Source organism: Lissotriton helveticus, chromosome 1_1, assembly GCF_964261635.1.
Source record: "Lissotriton helveticus chromosome 1_1, aLisHel1.1, whole genome shotgun sequence".
Classification (NCBI taxonomy): domain Eukaryota; kingdom Metazoa; phylum Chordata; class Amphibia; order Caudata; family Salamandridae; genus Lissotriton; species Lissotriton helveticus.
The window spans coordinates 1,033,575,816-1,033,600,235 of NC_136057.1; the positions used below are offsets into that span (position 1 = coordinate 1,033,575,816).

The window sequence follows — 24,420 nt, forward strand, 5'->3', positions numbered from 1 at the left end:
GGCGCATGGGGGATTGCCCGGTGCCCACTAAGGCCAGTCCGGCCCTGATTGATATGGTGTCTCCCTCCAGAGTCCTTCTGCGGGTTTCACACACTCTAGAGATATGCAAGAGTGCTTTCTCCATCCCAACACACTGCTTTACAGTTTTATTTAAATCTGACTTTTTAATTCACTGGTATAAATGTATTTTTCTGCTTCCCCCACACTAATGATGACAATGGACTATATTAAGGACATATACTGTGGTCTGATGCCCTTACTGCCGTTTCTAAATTCATTCTGTAATAAATGTAGGCACTTAATGAATATGATGATTTGGATATAGGCTCTATTGGATAGCTGAGTTAATTCAATTCCCTGGGATTGTTTACCGAATTGGTATGTAACTTTGATAGGAATATCTGCAATGGATTTTAATCTTCTTATGTTAGCTATTTTTGTTTGGGCTCTCTGGTCGACCTAAAGAATTGATCAGTGCTCCCGTCTCGATTCTTGATGTATTTGTTTGTGCAGCATTACCTTTCCTTTATACTTATCATAGTATGAATTAGACGTATATGCTCCAGTAGTCTTTGCATCCACTATGAAATGAGTTATGTACATATGCTCTTATTCAAGCCCTGTGTTTTTACTGTGATTTCAGGACGAATATTTATTCTAATGAACTGTTTAGTATAATTAATTCCCAGCTGTATGTGTCCTTCTTCTCCGTGTCTTGCAATGATGAAGTAAATATTAAAGAGTAAACAGTAAAGGGTTCTGGCCAAAAAACAGCAAGGCTAGGCCAACTTAATAAACAAAAACACAGTAATGTCAATGCTGATACCACTAATACAACTGGCTATACCAATCACTCATGCCACTCATAGTGATTGAAAGGAATCTTTCAAATTATTTTGAATTAGTTTCTTTTTATTAAATCTTTTAAATGTAATATTTGGAATCTTTTTTCTTTCAATAGACAAATTAATCAATTTCAAAAGGGACCAAACAACAATATTTACATTATACACATAATTACACTCATATACATTTGTACAATTCAAACAAACTGTGAACCCACTATCCCACAAAAATTCAAAAGGAAGGTTAGAATAGGAAAGAATCAAGAAAAAGAAATTAAAAGATTATTGAAGAAAAATAGAAAGGAAGGGATAAGTAAAATCCCAACAATTGGTGGCAAAATTAGTTGAGGTTTCAGGTTTAGGTAATAAAGATCTATTCATTTCAATATCCTTATAAGTAAACCTGACACTTTTATTTTAATGATACTTAAATTTGCCAAACACAAAAAGGTCTACGCGTTTCAAACCCTACATATCATTAGAGGGTTCTCCTCAGGACCATGGGAAAGGAGCTGTAAAAATAAAACAAAAGGTACTTGTGTTATATACATATAGCATTCAAACCTACTCACACACCGCAGTAAGCGTCAGAATTCATGTACCTCAGATATTTCTATCATTCCCCATCAATGTCAAAGTCATATATAGACGCTGTTCTTTGGCCTAATAAGTCTGCCAAACTAGGGAAGAAAGGAAAAAACTCATTTAATTAAAGAAGATTAAAAGCACTCTTTTTTTTAATCAATGTTGAGTGTTCTTTGGGACCTATCTCAGATACTGAAATCTTTAGGATAATCAATTTTAGCGATTCAGTCCTTGTTTACATTTTGCATACATTACTTCATGTTGAACGGTATATATGCCCACATTCCATACACAGTCCTTCTTACGGATGCACATGTGCACACAGTCCTTCACACGAATGCACATGTGCACACAGTCTTTCACACGGGTGCACATGTGCACACAGTCCTTCACACGGGTTCCCATGTGCACACAACCCTTCACACGGGTTCCCATGTGCACACAGTCCTTCACACGGGTTCCCATGTGCACACAGTCTTTCAAACGGGTGCACATGTAAGACTTTTGGTGTTTCAGATTATTCCCAGTAGTATGCCTGAAAAACACCACTGGTCGCCCCTTTCCAGACAAACTGTGGGGGACGTCATGAGACCTGTGCTTTATCTCCAATGTGGGGGTCATATGCATTTAGGAAGTGCAGCCTGCTCTGAAAGTGCACATTAATTTATTTGTTCCCATAGTGAAAACATTTGTCCTCTTGGAGAGACCCCTTATTCTGCACCTGCACAAAGACTTTGGTGTACTGTCAGCCTTCACCCCTTGGAATGGAAGCTACTTCAGCGGTTTTCTGGTGCAAATCTCCAACCATTTCCGAAAGGAAGTAGTCAGAGAGGAGTTTGTGACTGTTAGCAAATTCGCATGTTCATGGGCATTCACAAACTTTCAATTTAAACCACACCGTGGCCCTCCCTCTTGCATACATTTAACCATGTTCAGCCTTAAACATAGGTTTACTTCCATCAATGTGAATCAGGCATGCGTCGCTTGCTTGCTGATAATCCAGCAGTCCGCAGTGGCTTTATAGAACCTATAATTACATCAATCTCATAATATGAAGGATCCTCCAAGGCTCATTTTATCAACAAACCCACAAACAAAGATATTTATATCAGCAAGTGAAAGCAGAAAGAAGCAAAGAAAATGTAGAATGTATGTACGCTATGCAAATAAAACTGCATAATATCATATACTTTATATTAAACACTGATAACATTCCTTTAGGTGTTAACTTGTCTTGGGCGGGGCGGGTTGGGAACGGTGGAGAGGTATTGAATAAAAGGTGCACGTCTTTTATTTCAAAATTTAAAATAAAACTATCTATGATCTATAGTGGACTATTGCTAGAGTATTTGTACTTCAAAGCCCCTTGGAACTGAATAAACAAATGATGCACAGGAGCCATAAAGTAGCAGCGAGTACTGAAAAGAAAGGATTTCAGTGGTCTTCTGATAGGTTGCAGGTCAGGTTGCGAACGTAGATGAAGTGGCAAGGAATTCCTGTTTTTTTCGGCAGCTGTGGAAAATGCTATTTCACCGTATGTGACACCGCGAGTCCTAGGGAAAGGAGGAAGAGATCGATGTGCAGAGTGAAGGACAAGAGCAGGAGTCGACCAAGAAAGTTTTGGGGCCGGAAAATTGGATGATATTTTATGACACCTTATGGACAATTATCGTGGTGTACTTTTAGTGGGTAGACAGCGATGTGTGCGTCGTTGGGTAGATTGGTGACAAGTCTGGTCAGTGCAGTTGCAGCTGACACAAGGAAGCCTAGGGAGTGGGAAGGTAAACTGTGTTCCCATAGTGCAATCGAGACTGGATGGACTAGGGCGTTAATAACCTGAATGTGAAGGTGTTTCTCTATATATGAAGAAACAATCTTGTTGCCAGGTGCCAGAAACAAACCTTGGCTGCATTTGCTATTTGTTTCTTCAAAGGGGGATCAAAATCAGTGTGTAGTCCCAGACTTCAAACAGAAGTGGCAGGAAATGGTGCAGGACCCGCCAGGGCTATACAAAGCTTTTTTTGCAGAATGTTGGAAGAGGTAACAAAAAGGTTGGGCATGGGTAGATTCAGTGTTATCAAATTCTTGATCATCCACAATCAACTAAGTGGTAGAGAGGTATAGGTCATGGGCCATTCGGCTGGGTGGGGAGGGCAGAACCCAGCTAGTTAGGTGTCATCAGCGTACATGAAAAAGTGCTCACCTTCCTGAGGATGTAGCTTGCCCAAGGGAACCTATAGATGTTAAACAGAGAAGACCGCTAGATGGAAACCTGTGGGACACCACAACGCAAAGCTTAGGTCTCAGACCGAAAAGTGCTAGGGCGCTATTTAGGACGAGTCTCTGCGTCCGATATAAGACATTTGAGAACAGAGCCTGGGATGCTTATGTCAATTAATCTGAAAATTAGAATAAGGTGATGATGATGCCCAAGGCTCCAGACCAGGGCGAATCAAAATCCTGATGCCTCGTCGCCACCGTCATATATCATTCTACAGAGCTCATCTGAAAGTGAACATGACCAACTAAGAATGTCCGTAAACGAGAATAGTCTCGCTTAGTAGACAAAGTTTGCAACAGCCAGCCCTACTTTTGCCCAGTGCACTTGGGTAGAATTAGATGGCGGGAAAGTGACAAACTATGAGCCTTGTAAGTCATACACAGATGTCTAAGGCAGTTGCTTTAACCCACTGAGCTAGCTAACCAGAGGTTAGCAAAGTCTCTAGTAACAGGCACTTTAGTATAACAATGTAGGTTCACCCCGTAGAGGAGGAGCGCAGAGGGGCGGGGCGAGGCTCGGGATCGCACTGTTCTCCTGCAGCCACTCGAGAGCTTTTGGAGGGGCTGTTTGTGCTTTTGTAACCTGACTCCAGGGCCGGCCGGAGAGCCTTTTCCGTGGTTCTCCTCCCGCCGGCCAGAGGTGGAGCCCCCCAGTCCCCGTACACTCACAGCTTCCCCTCCGCTGCAGGGGTGCACTACAGGGGTGCGCAGGGAGAAAGAGGGGGCGGGAGCACGGGACAGGGTGGGAGAGGGGTCTTTGAAAGAGAAAGGGAGGACAGGGTGGACAGGAGAGAGAAGAGTGAGAGATAACCGGGAGGAGAGGGGCGGAGAGTGCGGGGGCAGCCGCAGAGAGTGGGGCAGGGGGGCTCTGTGAGGGATGCTCGCTGGAGGGAGACCCCTGCACGCAGGGCGGTGCTGCCGCTGACCGGAACCGGTGAGATGACCTCTGGGAGGGTGACCAGGGCACCGCGACCCAACCATTGAACAAAGACTCTCCGGTGCCCCCCTTGTCTCCCAACCCCCGGCCGTGAAGTGCAAGTCAACTTTTGAGAACTTACTTTTGAGGAGACCCCCGCATCCTGTCCTACAAGGGACCCCCTCGGATCGGCTGCCTGCTCGGAGACCGTGCCCGGCGTCCTGGGGGTACTCGTGGGACAGCCCGCCCGGAAGGAACCCTGCTGGAGCCCCAGCTTCCACTGACAGTCACGCCCCTGCTGTACCCCGGGGTAGCGGGGTGTCCGGTGTGCACCAGGGAGATGTGTCGGGGGCTGGCTCTGTGGGTCCAGGCGCTGGCACTGCTCTGTGCCCACCCGGCCCTGGCACAGCCCGCGGACCCGGAAGCTCACCTGAACATGCACTACTTCGATGACAACGGTGAGTCTTCCATGTGGGTCTCTGTCTACCTTTGAGCTATCCACCCTTTCGGGCTCTTTCCCTGTCTGTTTCTGTCAATGTCTGACAGTCCATGTCTATATATTCAGCCTAACCATCCTCTCTCTAGGTCAGCCGGCCTCTGTCTACCGTGTCTTCCTCTTCGGCCGTCTAACTCCCTCCCTCACGCTCTCTCTGTCTGTCCATAGAATCTGCATCTTTAGCTTTTTATTCCTCTCTGTCACGCTCCCCCTCGCAGACTTCCTGTCTGTCTCTGTTCTGCGTTTATCGGCCGTTTTTGGCTGCCGCCTCTGCCTCTTTCACCAAAGGCCACTAGAATGAGCGAATCGGCTACCACGGTGTTTTCCGCTTAATTGTGGGTTTGCCGCACATGTGGACATGACGTCTCCTTCTTCCCTCTCCACGTCTCTTTCTTTCATTGTTTAATTATCTCTGTCCTCCTGCTTGAGTTTCTTTATTTTTCCATATCTATCCCTCCCATCCCCGCCCCGGTAGCTTTAGAACTCCTCTCTCTCTCTCTTCTCTCTTTTCTCTCTCTCTCCTCTCTCCCTCCCTCTCTCTCCCTCTTTCTTCTTTTCTCCTTCTCTCTATCGCGAACAGCCTCTCTCTATGGCTACTTTTAATCTTCATTTAACTAGTCGGTCTATGTATGTGTGCCCCCACCCCCAGCCGCCTGTCGCGTCTCTCTTATGAATAAATGAATGAAGAAGGAACTCGTATAGCGCTGCTCTTGGAACAGGATAGTTTTGAGGTGCTTTATGGCTCGGAGAAGTATGAACATCTTCACTGTCTCGCACTGTGAGCCAATTGGGCTCCCTTTGGTGAAAAGGTCATACAATCGTCAACCACTGTCCCAGACTTCTGCTGGTGATAACTGCATTGGTGAAAATGCCCAAAAGTGAGCGATAGCAGCGCTATCTGGTGATGCAGTGCACGCAACGAAATTCGTTTTATTTACTTATATGTTTACTTACCTGTTAAGTCCCTAATCCATACATTACTACCCCCCACCCTGCCCCTCCCAACGTCAACGCCCGGCCGGTACTCCCACTACTGGCCGCGGCTGTGCTTTATCCCACTTCAAATCTCTAAATCTGAAGTTAAAGTCCCGCGCAAACACAGTAACAGGGAGTCTGCTGCAGGATTCAGGCTCTGGACTTGGCACAGGAGTCATCGAAGGGAGCTGCTCTCGAGGGCTTCGGAGCTCTTTGCTGACTTCTCTCTGAATCCCTTTGTTTTCTCTCTGCAACATTTCTGAAATAGATTGCACTTTTTGTGATATATTATTCTTGAACTTTAAAAAGGTGCTCGGCTGGCTTTTGCCGTAGTCATATAGTTTTTTCACCCAAGAGACCACAGACATCTCCAGAGTGGCGCCAGTGGATGCCCTAGTGTGCCATAAGACCCGTGTAAATCCGAGTAGCACCAGTGCAAGTCTTGGTGAGTTCTCCATTAGATTCGTGTAAGCATGAGGTGCTCCAGACTGTGCACGCCTCTCTCAGTGTGCCTCAGGGTCTGTGCACTCTGGAGATGCCCCAGTGTAAATCTCTGTGAGCCTGTCTATGCTCCAGTAGAAGTCTTTGTGCCATGAGATTTGTGTAATCAGTCTTGACCCTGCGCCCAATGGGAACAGTCCAGACCGAACTGCCAGGTCAGGTCCTCCCTGGACTGGAAACAAGCATCCAAGGACCGGTTTCGGGTCCAAACTGGGGTGGCGTAGTGGGCAAAAGAACAATGGATTTAACCCAGATCTTTTGACTGGGGAGAATGTTTGTATTGTCAGCATTCCGTCAATCATTTGTTTGCTGTAACACTTTTCGCCCTAAGTGAGATGGGTATGCTCAGACGTGGGTCCCTTGCTCACTGTGCCACTGGATTCAAGCTAGCCTGGCTGAAGAAGGGTGACATACCCTGAAACCGGTCCCAGGATGCCTGTTTCCGGTCCAGGGAGGACCTGGCCTGGCAGTTCGGTCTGGACTGTTCCCATGGGGCACAGGGTCAAGACTGATTTCCATATGGCTGGGTCCAAACTAGGGTGGCATAGTGGGCAAAAGAACGATGGATTGAACCCAGATCTTTTGACTGGGGGAGAATGTTTGCATTGTCAGCATACCGTCCATCATTTGTTTGCTGTAACGCTCAACCAGAAGGAAGCAGCATTGTAATGACCGCTCAAGTCATCTGTGGGAGAGGAGTAAGGGGCCAGACTGCAAGAGGGGGGCATCCCACCTAAAGCTTCGCAGACAGCAGGATGTAGCCGGAGGATGACATTTAACCAGCGATCCCCGAGGTAATATCCGCGGTACTCGGAACAAGTAATAACAATCACACACGTCACCCCCCTGCGCCCGGCCCCAGGATGCATAACTCGGCATGCCACAAACCGGGGGAAGATCCGGCCCCACCGACCAAAGTTATCTTCTGTTTTCAGGGTCAAACCTCGGCCTGTGCTTGTATCACTTAATCATAAACTGTTGCCATTGCGTGAATGAGGGGAAAAAGTGCCCCCAGAGTAATTTAAGGAGACTGTATAACGCCGCAAGTAAAAGATCCAGTCCCGATGGGCCGTCCCAAAAGGAGACAGGGCGGTAACAAGGAGGGACTAAATAGCCTAATTTTCAATCGGAGGCCAGTGTTTACCATAGATGATGACACCAGCCAATGAAAAATAGGGGTGGAGCTTCCACCCAACCTCTAAAACATACCCTACTACAATATGCCTCGCAGAGCGAGCAGCACATATGTGCTGCAACGATAGGTCTGCGAGACCTAAAAAGGGCTGATTTAGAGTTTGGTGACTAATATCCCTTCCGCCATATTACAAGTGCCATTGGATATAATGCACTTGTAAATAGGTGGACCCAAAGACCTGTTCAAAGTGATGGTACCTTGACAGTGGAGTGCTGTCTAAACTTTTGGTTGGAATCACAGAAAATTAATATGGGACACCTCACTGTGGAAATGTTAACTTTTAACCACACATTACAGTGAATTTTTCTAATCTTTTAGTTTGACCTAATGGCAATTACAGAATTCATACCAAATATTTTGGAGGTATGGAAAGAAGGGGCTTTAGTGTGCTATGTGGAACTCTTGTCATTTTGATAAGTGCATCATGGGAGGATAACTTGTGTCATGCGTCAGGAATGAACTCTAGATGCTGCGCCATGGTAATTGAGCATCAGCTATTTCTATTGGTGCCATAGTTGAAAGAGAAGTCTTGTCTTTAATTAAGCCATTTTGTAGAGGGCTATTTACTATAAAAGCAGTGCACGATGCCTGGCTGAAATACGTTGCTAGTTTTCATCAGTGGTATAGCTCTTCAAAAGAAAACACCGACGACATATCTGTTCTACAGCTCCTGCTACTTAAAACCATTGCCAAGAAGCTCTTTTGGGTTTGGTGCATTGAACACATGGTTTAAGTCAGATTGCTCCCACATGTTCCATTATAGCTAATTTTGTTTAGGACTCTTCTGCCTGTAGGGAAATGTGAGCAGAAGGTAATGCGAATAAGAACGAATCTTAGTAAAACAATTTGTTACATAGCAAGTTTGCTGCTTTATCTGTGCAGTGGAAAAATACGAACACACTAAAACACTTTTAGGCCCTTTGAAAGTAGAAAAACCTCAAATTATAAAACGTTACATTATAACTGTTATCTGCTAAAGATAAATCATGCATACTGCAGTGTAACCTGCGATGCCTGTACCATTCATATATTCTACATGTCATGCTCCTGGTACTGTTTTTCAATTTAGCAAACAAGTGGGTTCTGGGACTAATTGTTGTGCCAATGCCTCACCAGATACCGATCCCCGAGGTGTTTTCTTGGAGTCAGGGCGCGCAGCGTGTTTGTAGCAGGGGCGCAGGCAGCGCCGGCCATCCACTGTGCTCCTCACGGGCACCTACCTTGCAGTGGCTGCTCTGCAAGTATGATCCTCTGCATCTCTTTTATGTTTCCGAGGGGGGTGTTGCCAGGAGGCACCTCTGGTGCCCCCATTAACAGAAACTATCTGAGCTATGTGAGTATTGAGACTTTGTCTGCCCGGGAGAATTGCTGATCCAGCCCCCAGCCTTGCACTTTAACTTTGCTGCTTTATTATCTGTTTTTAAATTGTTTTCTCGCTATTGCGCAAGACCTTTAAATCAATTTTTAAATTGTACTGCCGCCTCAGTGCGAGCTTTTATTAATTGTGCTGACCTTTCTTGCACATGTTCGCTGCACTTTGGCAGCTGAACAATTTCATTGAGTCCTCCCAGGCCCTGCACCCGGCACAATCGGGGTTCAGGGCTGCCTTTAGCACTGAGACGGCACTGGTCGAGGTATCAGAGGCCATCAGGGAGTGCCTGGACGGGGGCGGCAGGGCGGTCCTGGTTCTGTTGGACCTCTCTGCCGCCTTCGATACGGTGCCCCATACTCAGCTGCTGACGAGGCTGGCAGAGGTAGGCCTGACGGGTGCGCTCCTTGCCTGGATCTCATCGTTCTTGTCTGATCAGACGCAGCAGGTATGGATGCCACCACACGCCTCGCTACCCAAGAAGCTCACCACTGGGGTGCCGCAGGGCTCTACATTGAGTCCTCTGCTGTTCAACGTTTATATGACCCCGTTAATCTATTTGGCTGAGCAGTGGGGAGCAAAAATAATGGCGTATGCTGATGACACGCAGCTGTTGTTCACCTGGCCAAAGGACTGTCTGGATGCCTTAATGGTCCGTACTTGTCTGTCCCATGTCTTTCGCTGGCTTGCTTTAGCTCAGCTCAAATGTAACGAGGACAAATCTGAGATTTTATTCTACGGTAACTTCCCGGCCAATTTCAGAGATCTCATTTGGCCGACTGATCTTCCGTGTCCCAGTTCTTTCGGAGGCCCGGCAAAAAACCTGGGGGTATGGTTCGGACAGGACCTCAAGTTTGAAGTCCACCTAAAAAAACTTACAGGGACCTGTTTCGCCACCCTCAAGTCACTCAAGAGGTTCTTTCCGCTTCTCCCTAGGGAGGCGAAAGAGACTGTTCTGCGGGCCCTGATTTTGGCAAGGCTTGACTATGCCAATGCACTGTTTAGTGGTCTCCCCGCATACCTCATAAAACGGTTGCAGATTATTCAGAACGCGGCTGTGCGACTCCTGTTTCATCTCCCGAGAAGAACCAGTGTGTGTGCCCATCTCCGAGACCTTCATTGGCTCCCAGTGGCCCATCGCATTTTGTTTAAATCGCTGGTCCTGGCCTATCGTGCCTTGCACCAACTTGGGCCACATTATCTGCAGAAAAGGTTCATTTTGTATACCCCTCGCCGTGCTCTCCGATCGGCTAATCTGCATTTGATGACAATGCCCAAAGTCAGATACGCAAGATTGGGCGGTCAATCCATTTCTGTTCAAACAGCTCGATCATGGAATTCTTTGCCGCTTTCTTTGAGAGCTTCACCCACACTGGCGGGGTTTAAAAAAGGGCTCAAAACCCATTTATTCAATCTCAGCATTTAATTTCCCCCTTTGACTGATTTCTCTGGTCAATCTCACATATCGCGCCAGGATACTTTGCAGTAGCAGAGCGCGCTACAAAACATTTTATAACATAACATAACATAACATAACATAACTATCTTCTTCCCAGAATTCTCTAGTGAGGATTCATGGAGTATAGCCTTCCCAATCCAAGATGGCAGCCGTCCTAAGACTTTTATTAGACCTTCCCTGTCCATTATGGCGCTATCCATTCCTGATGTAAATTCCTGGTTTTTGGGGTTATAAAAGGGAGCCAGATATATTTCCCTTTGTGTTGCAACGCTTTGTCTGTTCTGTCCACAGATTATTTGCTGCCAGCTTGTTTCCAGTTGTCTCTGTTTGACTAATATGCCTCTTTAGTTATTGCCTGGGATTTCCTTCAGTTCTGCTTCTGGGTGTTCTGCCTGCTTCTTGGTTCATCTGCTTGCTCTTGAATTTCACTGCCATCCAGGACGTGTTTTGCCCACTGGACTTTTTCCTTCAACTGGGGCTTCTTCTGGAATGCACTATCTGCTTTGGCACTACCAAGCATCGTGGCTAATAGAAGGCATGAGGCACAGGGTCAAGACTGATTTGCATATAGCTGGGTCTGAACTGAGGTGGCAATGTGAGCTAAAAACGATGATGGATTTAACCCAGATCTGTGACTGGAGTGAGTGTCTGAAAAGTTACAGCGCCATCCATCATCTCCTTGTGTTTGCTTTGTTTGCCCTAAGTTGGCAGGGTATGGCCAGACGTGGGTCGCTTGCTCACTTTGCCACTGGATTCAAGCTAGCCAGGCTGAAGAGGGGTGTTACCCCGTAACCGGTCCCAGGATGTTTGTTTCCGGTTCAGGGAAGAACTGGCTTGGCAGTTCGTGCTGAACTGTTCCCATGAGGCACAGGGTCAAGATTGATTTGCAATTAGCTGGGTCTGAACTGAGGTGGCGAAGTGAGCTAAAGAACGATGATGGATTCAACCTAGATCTGTGACTGGGGGTGAGTGTCTGAAAAGTTTCTGAGCTCCGTCCATCATCTCCTTGTGTTTGCTTTGTTTGCCCTAAGTACCCTGCCCAGACCTGGGTCCCTTGCTCACTTTGCCACTGGATTCAAGCTAGCCTGGCTGAAGAGGCGTGTTACCCCGAAACCGGTGCCAGGATGCTTGTTTCCGGTTCAGGGAAGACCTGGCTTGGCAGTTCGCCTGGGCTGTTCCCATAAGGCACAGGGTCAAGACTGATTTGCATATAGCTGCGTCAGAACTGAAGTGGTGAAGTGAGCTAAAGAACGATGATGGAGTCAACTCAGATGTGTGGCTGGGGTTGAGTGTCTGAAAATTTTCAGCGCTCCGTCCATCATCTCCTTGTGTTTGCTTTAGTTGCCCTAAGTTTGCATGGTATGCCCAGATGTGGGTCCCTTGCACACTTTGTTACTGGATTCAAGCTAGCCTGGCTGAAGAGGGGCGTTAACCCAAAACTGGTCCCAGGATGCTTGTTTCTCGTTCAGGGAAGACCTGGCTTGGCAGTTCGGGCTGGACTGTTCCCATGAGGCACAGGGTCAAGACTGCTTTGTATATATCTGGGTCTGAACTAAGGTGGCAAAGTGAGCTAAAGAATGATGATGGATTCAACCCAGATCTTTGACTGGGGGTGAGTGTCTGTAAAGTTTCAGCGCTCCTCCATCATCTCCTTGTGTTTGCTTTAGTTGCCCTAAGTTTGCATGGTATGCCCAGATGTGGGTCCCTTGCTCACTTTGCTACTGGATTCAAGCTAGCCTGGCTGAAGAGGGGTGTTACCCCAAAACTGGTCCCAGGATGCTTGTTTCTCGTTAAGGGAAGACCTGGCTTGGCAGTTCGGGCTGGACTGTTCCCATGAGGCACAGGGTCAAGACTGCTTTGTATATAACTGGGTCTGAACTAAGGTGGCAAAGTGAGCTAAAGAATGATGATGGATTCAACCCAGATCTTTGACTGGGGGTGAGTGTCTGTAAAGTTTCAGCGCTCCTTCCATCATCTCCTTGTGTTTGCTTTAGTTGCCCTAAGTTGGCAGGGTATGCCCAGATGTGGGTCCCTTGCTCACTTTGCTACTGGATTCATGCTAGCCTGGCTGAAGAGGGGTGTTACCCCTAAACCGGTCCCAGGATGCTTGTTTCCAGTTCAGGGAAGACCTTCCAGTTTGGGCTGGACTGTTCCCACAAGGTCAAGACTGATTTGCGTATAGCTGGGTCTGAAATGAGGTGATGACGTGAGCTACAGAACGATGATGGATTCAACCCAGATCTGTGACTGGGGGTGAGTGTCTGAAAAGTTTCAGTGCTCTGTCCATCATCTCTTTGTGTTTGCTTTAATAGAAGGGGTCGCCCTTACTTCTGGCAGACCAAGATCATCAAGACGTGGATCTCCTATTCTACGTGCAGTCAAGGGTTCTTCAGCTAGGTGTCAGTCCTTGGTGTACAACAGTTATAGTTTGTCTTTGCTTAACAGAACCCACTGATAAACCTAACTGATGATAATTATTTGTGAAAGTAACGCCCAAGGGTGCACGTATGGTGTTCAGCACATATCTAGAGATCTGTCAATCCCACATATGACCTATATTAGTCCTAGAGAGCTGCATATATTGAATTTCAGTGATGCATATGTATAATGGTTTCAACAGCGACACAGAATGAAAGGGGGGCAAACATGTACACTGTATTCTTGCATGCTGGTTATTAGTCCAAAGAGTACCATCTCTGAAATGAGGCCCAGTATGAGATGGGCATTGACACTCTATTCCTTTCTCTGTCTTGAATTTGATTGCTATTGCAGGGACCTAAAAAATAAACTTGATTCTGATTCTTTCTAACACTAATTAGGCATCTGTCCTCCCACTGACTTCTTTTCGTTCATCCATATGTACAGAATGTTTGGTCTGGAGAAATACATTCCAGAAACTAGATATAGTCCTCTAGTTGTGAGCTCCTAGACAGGCCACGAGTCTCAAAACTGGTTCCCACCACTTACTATGTCCACAGACATCCTGAAAGACGAGCTTAAATATTTGAACCGAACTGAGAGAGCGTTAGAGGTTAAAATGCGAGACTGGATTAGAATTGAGGTACACATTTCTGAGCATCTTTCCAACTTAGGGGCACATTTACTAAACTTTCACGCAATGGAGAGCAGTAATCAAAGTTGATGTTCTGCGTTGTGTCAAAGGGAGGGAACAGAAATGCTCCATATTTACAAACATTTGGAATATTTCTGCTCTCTCCTTGTACTGGTACACTGTGTGCAGCCTAGGGCCAATGCAGGCACCCTTACACCATAGCGCAAGTGTGCCTGCGTTACAGGCAGGATTGTTTTTATGTAGAAAGGGACACTTTTCTGCACAAAAACAATCCTTAGAGGCATTTTCCTCCTGTGTGTGCTGCAGCATGCAGCACACACGGAAAGAGGAAATGATTAGGTGACAGAGAGATATATCTCCTCCTTATGTCTCACTTGGAAAAGTGTATATTTTGTATGCAATTCCCAGGTATACAAGTCTTTGTACATCTGGGAATGTGCCAAAATCCATGGCTGGAAGCATGGGAATGCTCATGCCCCACCCATGGAATGCCTTGCAAGTTGAAATAAACGTAACCCAGTGCAAACATCTGCCTTGCTTTACATTTCTTCATAAAGCCACGCAAAATAGGCCTTTTGTGGCTTTGTAGATATTAATGAAGCCTTTGTGTTACCCGTCCACTACCATGCATGATGTGAGGACAACGCCAAGGCTTCATAATTATGGGCCCTAGTCTTGCATGCTATGCGCAGAGGCGAGAGGCGATCTCACAGCAGGAGTGGTGCAACCAAGGTGAATTCATTTAGAATGGCCTAGAGGGACACAGATACCGGAAGGCAAAGTTTTGAGTGAGCAGTGGTAAAGTTGAAGACCAAGTATGGTCTGTGTGTGGCGAAGGCAGCCCATGTGTCATATTCAATGAACTTAGTGAACATGTTGTACGTTTCTACACATTTATTCTGTGAATTTACCTAGGCGTACATATATCCCCAGAACCACCTGAGCCACCTGAATCTATATCCTAACCGCCCTTTTCTGCCTAAATAACCCCTCCTCTGCAGTTTTTGCCCCACAAGGCTCGTCTCTGTGCTGTGTACCTATGTTTCCTGCGAAATGTCACCCATCTCTTTCCCCATGTGCATATGCTGCCCACAGACCTCTCTCCGAGTAGATGTGTGCGAGCCAACAAATTGCTAATGGTTCGATAAAAATAGTGAACAACACTAAGGACCAGTGACAACCTTGATGTGAACCCCGGGTTGATATAGATCCTTCCTGCATCATTCGCATGGATAATCACTTTGGCCATTGCCCCTTGGTAAAGATTCCATAACATTATTAAAAATTGATCTGGAAATCAAAATTTCCTAAGAATATAAAACAGTGCATCCCAAATGACCAGGTCAAATGCTTTCTCTGCGTCCATCATTAAAATAGCAGCCGTCTTGTTGTTAGAAAAGTAGTCAATTGCTTGGATTAAAAAACACAAGTGTTGACTGATACTTGTCTACCTGCTAAACACCTGCATTGATCCTTATGTATTAAATTATTAGCTAGCGGAATAACACGAGAGGCCCACATTTTCAAGAATAGCTTATAATTGAGTTCAACAGACTAACGGGTCTGTAAGAATTAACACTGGTGGCACTTTTAGCCTTCTATGGAAACTAACAATTACTGACTCCTTAAAGGACTGATGAATAGCTTTCCCAGATCTAAACTGGTTAAATAAACTAAATAAGAACGGTAACAACACTTTGGAAAATACCTTGCGCACTTCTATCGTAATGCCATAGCTGCCACAGGCCTTACCATTTGGCATGCTTGGGAGAGCACAACAAGCCTCAGAGACCTACATTTCCCCCAGGAATGCCCTGCTTTCCTCGCCCGCCACTTGCAGCAGTGTAATGGTCTCCAAAAACTGCTCTAATCTATGTCCAGGAACCATCTCCCCTTTCTTGTAGACATTGCGATAGTGCTGCACAAAAACCTCATAAATCTCGCTACTTTTGTCTATTAAGGACGGAGTCTATGGATTTTCAATTCTATCAACTATCTTTTTGTTCTTTCTTAGCCTGGTGGACCAAGCAAGAAATTTGCCGATGTGTTGGCTCGCTTCATCATTTTTTTGTTGGAGCACTGGCCGCAATAGTCCAGCAATCCAAATTGAAAATGTATTTTAAAGGCCAATTCTAACTCTGTGCAAAGCTAGAAGAAACGCAACAGGTTCTTCAGAAAGTCTTAAATAGGCAAATTGCTGCGTTCAGTGACTAATGTTTGATGCCTATCACGCAGCACTCTACAGTTTGCATGATGTGTTGTGAGTTGAATATTAGAACTTCAATGAACATGATGTTTAGATGATAAATAGATTTATTTGCATTTTGCTCTACACACCTAGATTTTAATGACCCAGCGATGTGGGGCTTTTGTAATAGCTATGACTGAGCTTTGTGGGATAGATCTATTTTAAGCCGCTGCCTGATATTTCGCATATAGCACATTACATTCCTTATGGTGTTAATATTGGAATGTTCTATGAAGCCTATATGATAGCTGGGTCTTCATACACTTGATATTTTGATATCTCGCATTTTGCGCTTTTTTGCACTAGGTTATTAATGATACTTTTACAGCCCAAAACAATGGCAGTATATTCCACCCCGCTCCCCAGAGGATTGCTCTGCGATCATTTCGTTGCATTATTCGGCCCTTGGGAGGGGGGAGGGGGGGGGCATCGAGAGGATGGACAGGTGCTATGTCCGTTCACCACAGTAAACAGGGTGGGCCAAGAGGGAGGACCTTAGACACTCCTCCCCTCCAACCGGGATGAGGTTGGGGTTGGTAGAGTGGGGGACAGGGTGGAACACTAGCAGAAAAAAAATGTGCAGTTGCAGAACCAAGAGGTTCATAATCTGTATTCTTTTCGAGAGCTTGATGAGCTTTATCCATACAGGTTCTAAGGATAGGCGTGAAAACAAAAAAAAGCGGTTGAGGCCAGGCGGGAACCCCCAGAAAGCTTATTTATGCATCCCATGATGAAAAAGTGAAAATTATTTCATGCAATGTCAATGGATTTCTTAATAAGAGTAAAGCTCGAGCTATGATGAACTGGATGTCCACATTCAAGCTGAAATCGATTTTTCTTCAAGAAGAAACACACCTTAGAGACAACCTTTCCAAATCTTTCTTCCCTAAGAGATATTCTCATTCATTTTATGCCTTGACAGGGGCTGTCATAAGTGGCGTAGCAATTTTGCTTACCCATACAATTGATTGGCAAATTTGTGATGTTGTCACGGTTGTTAAAGGGTGTTGGCTATGGGTCAAAGTGGCAGTCAAAGAAAATGTGTTACATCTGGTTAAGTATCATGGCCCCATTACTGACGATGTTGAGCCATTATTTCAACTTCAAAATCCAGCAATGGCTGCTGTAGGTCCAATGATTTGGGTGGGGGGATTTTAAATTTTAGCCTTGATACATCAAATAGAGCAAAAAAAATCGACTAAAACCCTGCATGCTTAAAATCCTTACTGCATTAAAACATGTGTTTTGGTTAATAGATCCACAGCATGCAGAGTATCCGCTGCTCAAGGAATATGCATGTTATCCACTGCAATTTTCCTCAGCATCTCTCATTGATTTCTTTCTTGTTACCTGGTCAATTCAGAGCCAAAAAGAAAAAGAAATCTTGGTGGATATAATATTTGGCCAGGATCACACAATTTTGCCCAGTGGGGAAGCTGGGACTTCTTACAAACTGTACAGTTCGGCTATTAGCTGGGTATCTATTTCTCTCTTGCCCATTTTACATCAATTATAATTTGTCTTTATTCAGTAACACATGAGGTGACAGCCTGAGTGTCAGGCAGTAGCCACCTGAAAGCTCGGCTCGTATTGGGCTCGAGGGGTCAAGAGGACCTTGGGCTGAGCCAGAGTTAGGCATCTGGTTCGAGGCCATCTAGAGCATTCAGTGGCTCACCCATTTTTATCTCCCAGGAAACTACATACATTAATTTCTTTCCCAGGGCACATCTCAGCATTCTGTTAGGTCGAGCCTGAGCCAGCCCGCATTCGCTGCTCTGCGAGGCTTCTTGTAATCAGTCTAATCTTTTCTGTGTGGGTCTGACTCCACTCACACATTTGGTTGGCTGTTGCCTGTGTCATTTTTTTAATGGAGCCTGCAAATGGCTAAAGGCGGGGGCACGTCCCACCTTTTTGGCAAATGTTCACTCCCACAGCATTTTGCTTGCGGGAGCGAGGAGCAGCGTGCAGGGTGGCAGCGGCATTCCCCTCCTCGTGGTTCAGGTTGCGCGCACAGCGCTGTGCTTTTGCTTTTTTGTATCCGCTCATTTTGCATTGCAGTTGAGTCTTGTTCAATATTTACATATGTAGGCAGGTGCCTTCTCTGCGCCTCCTGCTGCTGTCTATTGCGTGCATGCCCGGGATCGTCTCTGTCGCTTGCCTGTGCTACCCTCCCTTAACTCCGCTTGTACTGCCCCTGAGCGTGCTACGTGCTCATGTTCTGCCACTTAGCGTGCCCCGCCCTCTCCTGCTTGTTGGGTTGTGGCAGTAGTGGTTCCGCTTCGCCCCTTTGGCTCTGCGATTGCATCACCAGTTCAGTGTGTGTGGGAGAAAGCGAATAGGCGACGGAAGGCTCAGCCCGTGACTGGGAGAAGACCCCGGGAGCGAGTCAAAAAACTTCACCTGCGGGAAGAGAATTGGTGGTAAGCTCCGGTAGCGAAGCTGACGAGTGAAAACTCATACGTATTATTACCCTCATCTCTTTAAATCTCCCCCAAAATATCATTACTGGAACACCCAAATTGTCATGTGACCACTGACAAACGCAATTCCAAAAACTTTGCTCCAGTATTTCTCATTAATAGCTCTAACTATTGCTGCCTGTCCGTCATCATCAAGATTCTTAAAGCATCTACCCTCACATAATTCCTCTGCTAAGTTCTTATAACCTGATTACCTGATTTCACCAGTGTCTCGCAGGTGTTTCTCCTTCGCATCATCAGCGCCATCCCACGAAGTGCTCCTGTCCCGAGGCTAGATTTGTTAACTCAAATATATATATTAATTTACAGACAAAATATGGTGGTAGATGTTAACTTCCTAGGATTGAGCTGAACACTTGAATATACTCAGTTGCTTTCGGTTTCCTTTACCTTGCATGTTTGGAATGTGAAGCGTGCAGCAGGGTGTGGGTTTTTTGCAGAAATGTTACCAAGGTATTCAATTACAAAGACAATAAGCATCCGTATCGGGGTGCTGTACCACATGGCTAAAACATCGACAAAGCGAATACGTCCCAAAGGTGAGACCTATCGGTTTTGCCAGTGCTTGTTTCCCTAAGGTGTGACACAGTCTGCAGTCCTCTGACCTCCCCCACCTGTCGCCCTCCTCCAACATGGGAGGACTGATAGTCCCAAGGAATTACAAACGGAAGGCGGGTGGGCTCAAGGGAACATGTGGAGATTCCCCCACACGACGGTGCCTCTGGAAGGCCAGTGACGTGGGCAGAGTCAATTGCACGCCAGGTTCACCTTTTCATCTCTAAGATTCCCTCCCAAACATCGGGTTATGTGTGACTGCAGCAGCTTGCTCTGCCGACTGGCAACAGCTATCCAAACTTCTAACTTTCATCTCACTGCCCCCTCCCCCACCAAGCGCCTCTGTCTGCTCAGACTCCGAGTACCAGTGCGCCCATTCCATTGGTGGTGGGTCACTACACCGCGTGCAGCGTGCATTGGATAGTAGGGTCAGTATATATATTTACCATTCTTAATTCCAATGATACGCAATGCGCGAGATAAGTAAGGGTTGAATTAAGAATAGTATGTTAATGCATACCTCGGAGTCTAGTGGGAGGCCGCTACAGTAGCGGTGATTTTGTGGGTCGATAATAACGACCTCAGTGTAGTGTCATACAGCCACCACTCCAACATCATTCCTCACACTCGAGCATCGGAGCATGCGTTCCCTGGGCACTCTACACGGGCGACCCTCACTCCACGTGTTTCAACGTCATTGAGCATCAATGGATACCAACCAATCCCCACACCGAGCATCAGTCCACACCTCCAGTGGCTGCCCATGCAGGTGAGGCGTGCGCCGCAGGTTCAAACACCTCTTTCATGTACAAGCCTCACTCCACCCATCCGGCTTCACACCTGGACTCTGAGCACCTTCTGTCATGATTCCACACCGTCAGTCATCACGGCACACTTTCTAGCATCGCTCCAGATGTTCATGCATGTCTCATGTTGGACATCACTACACAAGTACGAAAAGTTGATTGTCTCACAAGGCATACCTTTCAACCTCCGTGTCCTCAATGGAACCCATTTCCTCCACCGCCATCAGCACGGGCTGGGAACACGTGACCGCCACTGCCCCAACCATAGAGTGTTTAACAGTGGAATCTTTTCTGAATGAAACTATTCCTAGCAGTTTTAAAAGTCAACCCTGGGGATTAACATTTTTATCTACATCCTCATAACAAATCTCTACCTCATTATGAAGTTCATACAGAAGCTAATGCTCCACCAATCGTTACACCGTCTTCAGGTCCACCTCCCCTACACCCATTCTTGGATCCATCTCTAGGCATGGCACATAGAGCACACGCGTCTGTGAATATACCTTGCCAATAGTCTATTGGGACAGTTTTAAAGTTAACTTCTCAGCCTATTTGCAGCCTCTAACATAACACAACTGCAGCTAGCATTTTAATATTTAATGATTAATCAGTCAATTTGCTTACAGTTTATGTCTTTTTGTATTCAGTTAAAAATCATTAGACATTTTGTATTAAAAGCTTACAAGTTTAATTAAATTACTTTTTTACATTGGTTAATCGTTTTAAACATTATAAAATGTTTTATGTTGAATTTAATATAACTTTTATATGAAAAACAAATGTATATATATACATATATATATATATATATATATATATATATATATATATATATATATATATATATATATATATATATATATATTTATTTAATTTGAAAGACAAAATAATTGAATTTATTTGATAGGATTTCCTTTGAGGTGTTAATTTAAGTCCCCCATCTATAACTTTCTATGGGAGTGGGTTGCTGTAGCAGTGAGTGGCCATGTCTTGTGCTATACTCACTCCAAGACTGGGCTGGAGTGCATTTACTAGTAATTTGTGACCTTTTGAGTTGTAGTAACTTTAGAAGTGTAGTTAGTGAATAGCAATGGGTGTGTTTGTGTTAGCAAACCCCAGCCTTAGCCCATCCTTAGACCCTTAAACTTCTCTTTACTTCTCCCTGAATCCCTCCCATTTATTAGTAACTATTGCTCATTTCCGAGCAGCTTTCCATTGTCCCTCTGACATTTACAGCTAAATCGTAGGTTTATGTGTGCAGAGACCTCTGACGCTTTTACAGAAATCTCGACATAGAAAAGATAGGAGATATGGAGGGCTCTGCTTGTAGGTTTGTGAATAGCATTTTATAGTACCTGAGAAGTACTACCGTAATACTACTATTGGTACTACAAAATTCAGTTTGTGAATAGAGTCCTTTGTGATCTGTTTCAAGATCTTACCAACACCCCATGCTAAACACCTGCAGCAGACAGTGTGTTGTTTTGAGGTCGCTTATACAGGTGCCAAAACGGTGCCCCCTATGTAGCCTGTAAAGAGGTCCTCCCAGCTGTGCACAGCCTCCTCTGAGGCGTGGACTCTGCCAGCTCTGCTCACAGACTCCTCTGAGGCCAGTAGTGGCCCCTGCTAGATGTGCTCACAGCCTCATCTGATGCCTGTAGTGGCTAATGCTAGATGTGCTCACAGCCTCCTCTGATGCCTGTAGTGGTTAATGCTAGATGTGCTCACAGCCTCCTCTGATGCCTGTAGTGGTTAATGCTAGATGTGTTCACAGCCTCCTCTAAGGTCTCCAGTGGTCTCTTCTAGATATGTTCACAGCCTCCTATAAGGTCTTAACAGGCCTTGCCAGCTGTACATAGCGTCCTCTGAGGGCTGCAAATGGATCCTGCCAGCTGTGTACACCGGTTGTTCAGAGGTCACAATGGGTCCTGCCAGCCAGCAGTGCGCAGTCTCCTCTGAAGCATGTAAGAGGGTCCTGCCAGCTGTATACAGCCTCCTCTGAGACCAGTAAATGGATGCTGAAGGCTGTGTGCACAGCCTCACCTGAGGTCTTAATGGGCCCTACCTGCTGTGTATGCAGCTTCCTTTCAGGCGTTTAAACGAATGCTCCCAGATGTGTGTACAGCCTCCTCTAAGGTTGTAAATGGATCCTGCCAGGCGTTTATGCAGCCTCATTAGACGCTTGTAACTGGATTCTGCCAGATGTGCGCACAGCCTCCGCTGAGGCTGTAAATGGATCCTGTCAGTTGTTTACGCATCCTGTAATGAATGCTGTAGATGTGTACACAGCCTCCTCTAAGGTTGTAAATGCATCCTGCTTTGAGGTTTGTAAATGGATGCAGTCGGATGTGTGCACAACCAACAAGACTACAGGAAATAGAAGACACGTCTCAGAAAGTGGTACCTGAAGCAAAAAACGAGGATGGTTCAAAGACCAAGCACCAGGAGGTAATAACCAAATGGATAACCAATGAAGATAAATCAAATTTGTATAATCATGGGGATGGGGGAGGCAGAGTGAGAATCCTTTCAGTCTCCGTAGTTAACTCTCTTAATCAGAAGGGGGAAAGGATCACTTGTCCTGCTTAAACCTTGGGTTCACAAGTCGAGGAACTGGTATCTCCCAACAAATATGACCCTCATACACGTGTATGTTGGTAGTTTCTCTTCAGCGGTATATACTGTGTCCCCGCTTTTATACACGTGCGTGCGTAATCATCGAGTCATTTTTTGTATTGTGCACCCTCCACCAGGAGGTTTTGCCTTAGGTTTAAGGCAAAACCTCCTGGTGGAGGGTGCACAATACAAAAAATGACTCGATGATTACGCACGCACGTGTATAAAAGCGTGGACACAGTATATACCGCTGAAGAGAAACTACCAACATACACGTGTATGAGGGTCATATTTGTTGGGAGATACCAGTTCCTCGACTTGTGAACCCAAGGTTTAAGCAGGACAAGTGATCCTTTCCCCCTTCTGATTAAGAGAGATAAATCAAATTTGCCAAAAAGGGAAAAAAGTCCCGGACGGTACATAGAAAGATCCTCAAGTATAGACTGCCACCTATCAATTACCCTGGATAAAAAAGGCAGGACGTGCAATACACTATCGGAGAAATAACAAATGGAAAAGACCAGGACAGTAAAAACGTTCAGAATAAAGGAGGAGAATAGACGTCAAAATGAAGATGAATACACAACGCCGAAATCAAGCTCAAAAGGATGGCCCACCATTGAGCGCACGATCAACGCTAAGGCAGGGGAAAGGACAAGGGAAAAAAGGGAACAAAATGGAAATGAAGAACCTAAATCAAACCCAGCAGAAACAGGCCGTAAACTAATCTTCAAGCCAGGATATCAGTCGAAGGGAAAAAACGACATACTAAATAGGGGTAACATACTGAGATTATTCAGAGAAATTCCAAAATTAAGGGAAATTCCATCGTCCGATCTCTTGGCACTAGAATTTGTCCAATCAAACATGGAAATGGATTCGGAAGTAAGTAGAACAACATGGGCATCGATTGAGACAACGGAACTGATCTTCTCCACCAGAGAGACTTTTGCAACTTGGGGCATAATAATATCATATCCACCGTCAATTAAATACCCATACCCGCTCATAAATGACGAGGCATCTGGGTTTCTGAAAACAAAGGGAAATTCTTCTGCGGTACTAAAAGGAGCCAGAAGTACGTCACCAAATCAAGAGACATGCAGGGGAGCCGGCGTGCAAATTATTACGGATAGGCAAACAGCCACCCAGCCAGAGGGAAATCACGACTGGTCCTGGAGATAACAGCACAATAAGGGGGGAACAAAACAATAAGGCTGAAAATCAAAATGAGAAAAAGACCATGATCTGCTCCTGGAACGTTCATGGTTTTAAAGAAATGCAACAAGATCAAGAAACCCTCACCTATTTAAGTAACTTTAAAGTAATATTGCTACAAGAAACTTGGAACACTTCACCAAAGCACTTGGAAGATTACGAAGAATTCCACATAATGGCGGAAAAAACCTCCAAGTATGGGCACCCAAGAGGGGGTCTGTCCACATATACTGCAATAGAAAATGACTGGAAAACGGAGGACATGGATTCCGGAGAAAACTGGATCCAAATAATAAAAGTGGAAGAAAATCCCCCTGCACAAGGAGAAGGAGTTGGAGATAAGCTAATAATCCTCAATATATATATCCACCCTGCAAAGAACAAAAAAGAAGAGACTTAAGAAACTTAATAAAAACACTACAAGTCACACACCAATATCACGATATGATTATATCAGGGGACTTTAACTATAATCTGATAGGAGGAAAGACGAATAAGAAGAAGAATAAAAATCAAAATACACGAAATGAGCTGAAAAAACTAGGCCTGGTCATCCTAAATGAAAACACGGAGGGAGATCAACCGGCCGGTATCACCTTTTCCAGTGGGAAAAAACAATCGATTATACGATAATTAGTAAAGAGCTAACGCCCCGGGTGGACAATTTCTGCATCTCAACCCGACCTGAGAGCGATCATTTCCCTCAGGAGACAGTATTATACTTAAACACCAAGCAAAAGGAGTGTGTAGCATCATTAGTCGCATGGCCTGAAATATACAACTTACGGAAGCTTAAATGG

At 45.4% G+C, this 24,420-nt stretch overlaps 1 protein-coding gene across 1 annotated transcript in view; it reads left to right on the forward strand.

Annotated features, from left to right (window-relative positions):
- The first annotated feature begins 4,539 nt into the window (after positions 1–4,539).
- KCP (kielin cysteine rich BMP regulator) overlaps positions 4,540–24,420 on the forward strand; it is a 622,724-nt gene continuing 602,843 nt past the window's right edge. Inside the window, exon 1 of the mRNA XM_078677796.1 lies at positions 4,540–5,084. Coding sequence (XP_078533922.1) covers positions 4,967–5,084 — 118 coding nt within the window. The 5' untranslated portion in view covers positions 4,540–4,966. The remainder of the gene's footprint in view (positions 5,085–24,420) is intronic.